General features: G+C 35.3%; 1 protein-coding gene across 1 annotated transcript; it reads right to left on the bottom strand.

The window, feature by feature from the left end:
* Nucleotides 1–2,154: 2,154 nt before the first annotated feature.
* Nucleotides 2,155–5,201, bottom strand: LOC113495777 (mitochondrial import inner membrane translocase subunit TIM44). Its single transcript, XM_026874707.1, has 8 exons — nt 5,034–5,201; nt 4,857–4,952; nt 4,282–4,449; nt 3,766–3,907; nt 3,435–3,541; nt 3,184–3,273; nt 2,888–3,010; nt 2,155–2,780 (listed from the first exon to the last, which is right to left on the bottom strand). Exons 1-8 carry the CDS (start codon nt 5,034–5,036, stop codon nt 2,193–2,195), a joined length of 1,317 nt encoding a protein of 438 aa, XP_026730508.1. The 5' UTR covers nt 5,037–5,201; the 3' UTR covers nt 2,155–2,192.
* Between the last annotated feature and the right edge of the window lie 446 nt (nt 5,202–5,647).

Here is a 5,647-nt window from a genome sequence, read left to right as displayed (position 1 = left end):
TGCATAGAGGCACGGTTGTGATCAAAACGAGCTAAGTAGGGACAGTTGTATTGTTTATAAACATTAGTATTAAGTCTAATACATAGTATAGTGTACCAACGTCAAAATTGGAATTGAAATAATAAAATACAAATGTTTATAGATAACAATTGAAAGATTCCGTCGATTTTAAAGTCTTAGGGAGTCGTATGGCAACACTAACGTTTTTAACGAATTTTACACATTCGACACTGTGTAATTTATTATTATTATGTGATTTGAGCTTTTTGGCGCGTAATTTAATTATTTTAGGCGTAATAAAATAATTATGTCCACATATTTTAAGTATTTTAAGTCATGATAAGAAATTTAATACAAATTAGGTTACTTTTTATTTTAAGATCTGCGTTTTGTGAAAAATATAGTGCGTTGTCCACTTAAAGAATATAAAAATAAATTAAATGGACACTTGTTTTAAACTTAATTGCCAGCAAAGTTTTTCAGTTAGTTTCAACTTTGTGGATGCAGCTTAGAGTACAAAGAAAAGCTATTTATATTTTTTGCGCTTTCTACAACATCGGCTTTATCTTCAAGCAAAACCAACTAACTACATACTTACTAAAAGCTGTTCTTTATATTATTGAATGAAAGGGTAGAGTTATTGCATCACTATTTGTTTCTGTTGAAGTGAAGAGAAAGAGTTATATTTAAATATAATTCCTGTATCTCTGAGAAAACGTTAAAATAGAGTGGTGTCAATACCCTTTTATAACTTCCTTTAATTTCAGAATAACAACCTCATTACTAGACTAATGACGTATGTTACAAAATTCCACTTATTTCTAAAGTTCGTATAATACTTTGTAGTTTCTTTCAGCCTAAATGTTCGTTTTATGTAGGATCGTTAAGGTTTAGTAACCTAGTCACTGCGTCATCAGCATCGGTATAATATCTCACATAGGATAGCACTAATGTTATTATATTTGTAAATATATTGTACGTCGGCCTCGCCGTCTGTTCATTGTGCCTCCAATATAATTGAGTATTTAAAATTGTTGTTTTATTTTTCCTTGTAAACATTTCAATGCCTGTGCTGAGGACAGCTTAGTATTTGAAGTATGAATGATGAAGTTGCATATTATGGTACATAAGCCACAGCATGCTGGTTCGACTGTCCAGTACCTATGGACGCGGAGGTGATGACTATTTCTTCATATTCGCAAAACGGGTCCTGCTCGTTGTGACCGGTTGCACTGCTGACCTTGGCCTATGACTGTCATTAACTATAGGTGATAGTAACTGCATCGTCCTAAAACATTTGTTTGTATTGGTCCTTTGATAACCTAAATCACATTACTCATTACCTATGACATGTTTTGTAAATAAGCTATTAGCGGAGATATGTGGCTGTGGCTCGATTGTGACGCCCCTAAACAGAAATCGAGGAATCTGATAATTAAATCAAGCACTAGGAAGAAAAAAAGCAAAAAGTAATATTTAAAATAAAACAATTTATTAAAATAAATAATAAAGTGTTCGAAACGAACTAATAATAATACAAAATAAACATAAATTATTACTCAAAACGTAATGTTACTCAAAAACCTTTCCTTACACCTTCAATGTGATGCACGCGCATTAACTATTTCATGCTGTCGTGCTTGTTTATTTCATTACGTAACGGAACTACATAATTTCATTGGTTTTTAACATATTTGACCAATACATGTTTCGTAGCTGTAAACGGACAACTCCAGTTAAAACTAAGTAACACAGGAGAATAAATAACTAAACTAATGCTTGAAAAGGTTTGCGAGTAGTAAAAAACTTAAAAGTAAATTCCCGATTGAACACAGTACTAATGTGATTGCAAACCAAACTATTTGTAACTTCTGGGATAACTTAAACATGGTATAATATTTACAATGGCTGGCAGATACCGCTTTGGTAATTTAATGACACTTGACTGATCACATGGGCGATAGTGTGTTCGTATTCATGTTAGACGACGTATCGTTTGAGTCGTATCGCGGAATACTCTCGCCATGTTTCTCGTACCAGTCTGTGTTGGCTGGCAACGAAAGCCACACCTGTTTGCGCGGCACGAAGCCGGTCGAACATTTCGTCTTACGTCGCAGCCGCGTAGGATATGGATAGGTTTATAGAAACCATACATAAAATGTCAACGATTTAATTCAACTACATTAATACTCCTATATTAACTGTTCTACGCTGCTAGCGGAGAGCTCGAGCAGCCTCCACGCGGCCTTGGGGTTGAGCTCCTGCGGGTCCCTACACAGTACCCACACATAGTTCACTCTCATGACCTTGTCGGGGTCGCCTTCTATCACATTGTTTTTCGCGTCTCTCACACACATGATCTGTTGTGACTGGAATGTAATGACTAGCACGGGCCCCTGGTCCATCATCTTTCCCATGACGAGCTCGATCTGTTCGATGTCCAGGATCTTGGAGTCCAGGTGGTAGCCGTACTGCTTGCACTGCTTGATGGGCGTGGCCAGGATGTTGAACACTCCCTCGTAGCACCAGTCCTTCAGGATGACCAGATCGCCGCGCACCATCGCCTCCAGTATGTTCGGTATAATATCGTTCGCACAGTCCTCTAAGAACTTCTGAGCCGTAAAGTTGGGGTCGATCTTGCAGATTTCCGTGAGAGTCTTCGATAATTCGGTTTTCTCAAATATGTTGCCAAACAGACTGCCTACTTTCTCGGTAACGAAACGGGATGCCTTCACTACTGGATTATCTGATTCTTCGTATTTAATCTTCCAATCTAAAACCTGAAACAAAATGCGCACTTATCACCATCCACGCCATTTACTCTCTCAGTCTTGTGAAGGCGGCCTAGCTCGGCAACGCTGTTCCGCACTATATAATTAGAACATACCTTGTTGAAGTACTGGTTGTTATTCTTAAAGTTCTCCCACTGCTGATAGAACTTAGAATCCTTGTGGAGCTCTACGCCGAGCGTCTCCGTGTCCGGAGAGAACGTGCGCTCGTCTTCCGCTACCTAAGGGACGAAACGACAATAGTGTATTCAAAATAAGTGCTTGTAATAAATCAGTAGAATGAGGGATCACCTGCACCACGTGGGTGTGTGTAGTAGACTATATTAAGAAGTTTTTTACTACAAGTAACTTGTGTCAAGTAATAAAGCAATATGCAAGTATTACATCTACAGACCTCAACACGTTTCCGTAGGGCTACGGGCGCCATGTACACGCGGCCCTCCAGCCCCCGCGGTGAGATCTCTTCCTTGACTACCGCCGTCGCCTGGAAATAGAATAAAAGTGGTATTTCAAATCCAAATACCTATAAGACTGTGTCATGAGAAGAAAAAGGATTTTAAAGAAATTTTCTGATTGGAAATAAACACTTTTTAGTACTAATTGCAGTTATTTATGAGGTTTATTAGTGGTACATCCATTTTATACCTGTGAAATAGTTCTAAAAGCCGAAGTGGCGCCAAGTTTAGATCCTTTGTCAGCTATACTCTCGGCTGCACCCTTGGCAGTCTTTGAAATATCTTCCTTCATTTTACCTGAAAATGAGACACAAGATTTAAATTTGTATTATGCTTCGTAAAAAAAATTAACAATATTTTTTGTTCTCTTATTGGCATGAGAAGTTTATATTGTACAAAAAAAAAAAAATAGAAGGGGTCATGGGCTCCATTATAAAATAGGCTGTGGATTATCCTAAGACAGATTGAGGCAGTAATAAGATGGAGAAGTTAATTTAATGACATGCAATCCTCATTCTCACCTGCTTTTTTGGCAATTTCAGTTTTACTGGCCTCCTCAATGACATGCTCCATTTTGCCCTTAATGCCTTCCAATGTCTCCTTCAGTACTTCTGAGCTTTTGGAAGCTTCTGACTCGACTGCATGGAACTTTCTTCTAGCTGCCTAAAATTTATATAAAAGTTTTGGTTTATTTAAATAGATAATTCCACATCATGTTTTTTACTGTTTTATTTCCTAGTGATGTTGGTATAGTTTTATAAAAGTATAAATCATCTTAAGTTTTTCATTTGTTTTGTTGACAACTTAAAACAGCCTGACCCATGTGACATCAAGGGTCAAAGTCTAAAATTTAAAACTATTACATCACTTAAGTAGTTATTAAACTACTCATAATTTATCAGCCCCAAATTAATCAACCCTTTCGGGCTGATAAACAAAGAAAACAAGGATGGCAAATAGCAACAGATGAACCATATTTTCTACTGAAATAATATTAATGTAGTATACAAATTTGATGCAACCATTTTTTAGTTTACCTGTAATGCTTCAGAGTTTTCTAACTTCTGTGCCTCTTCTCTGAACTTCTTGATGTTATCTTTCATTTCTTTGTTCTTGGCCATATCTTCTTTTATGTTTTCGATGATAGAGGAGAAGAACCCCTTCCGTGCTGAGTAAAACCGACATTCTGGTAATGGTGCTGGATACTGCAAACACAGGTTTCAATGTTTGTATCATACCATGAAGCTTTAGAATTTAGTTGAGATTAATCATTATTTAGCATTTTTTTTAATCTTTTTAGTTTATTATAAGAGGTTTTCATTAGTATTTATATAGTAATAGTTAAGCAATATGTTAAGTTTCCACAGAGCTCCATAAATTATGAGTTTACATTTTTTATATTTTATTAATCTTGTCTTATTATCTAATAGGTTCTAGTAAGACTATTACAAAAATAACTTGATAGTTTACCAACTTTATGACTTAAACTCATTTTATTTCCAAGTCTAAAACTTATAAAAAGTTTAAATTTACCCCCACATAAAAGTGCCGGGATTTTTCGGCTATAACCATACGATTTCATCATAGTCTTGTAGAGATTGAATGTACTAACCTTGTCTGTTCTGCATGTGAGTACTGTTGGTTTTAGATTTATAGGTAATGCACATTTCCACCGCGCTGGACTATATAGCAACTGTCTACATGTATGCTGAAAATGACAAATAATGAAAATAGTAACATGTACCAAGGACGTTGAACATAACCTAACCTAAAAATCATCTAATCTTACCATTTCTTCAATATCCTACAAAATCGCACGAGTCTTACGAAATCACTGTTTTATCTATACTATTTTATTGTAAATCAGAATATGTAAAATAAAGAATCGAATATTAAGACGACATCGAAGAAAACTCATTCATAATCCGTGCAATCTTCTGTCAAAAAGACTTCAAGGTTGTTTTTGCTATAGTAAAATATAGATTTTTTTGTCTATTCTAAATTTTTGACATAACATGCAACAGCCAAATACAAAATTCTAAATTAACTTTCTTGGAGAGTTAATTAAGGCGTTTCACTTCGTGGTACTCAAAAATTTGAGAATTATACTCTTCTCTTATAAGAATAAAAATGCCTAAGTTGAAATCGCAATGTCTTGCCTGAGACCATAAACAATTACAAAGATCTGAATTTCGTAAAGATATGTAGGAAGTTGTGTACTAATTAATTACAAGTTTAAAAACTTACCTAACAGTAAAATAATAAGCGTCAATTCTTCTACTTCTGCAGCCTTGTACGTTTTCCAGAGTAAGTTAAAAACTATTTTAGCTGTCAGAAGCATAGACAAAAATAAAAGTTTAAAAGATTTCGTGTTTCCTGTTGACAAATATATTTTGGAGTGGA

The sequence above is a fragment of the Trichoplusia ni genome, chromosome 7 (assembly GCF_003590095.1).
Source record: "Trichoplusia ni isolate ovarian cell line Hi5 chromosome 7, tn1, whole genome shotgun sequence".
NCBI classification, from domain to species: domain Eukaryota; kingdom Metazoa; phylum Arthropoda; class Insecta; order Lepidoptera; family Noctuidae; genus Trichoplusia; species Trichoplusia ni.
This window is presented reverse-complemented; position numbering and strand designations above follow the sequence as displayed.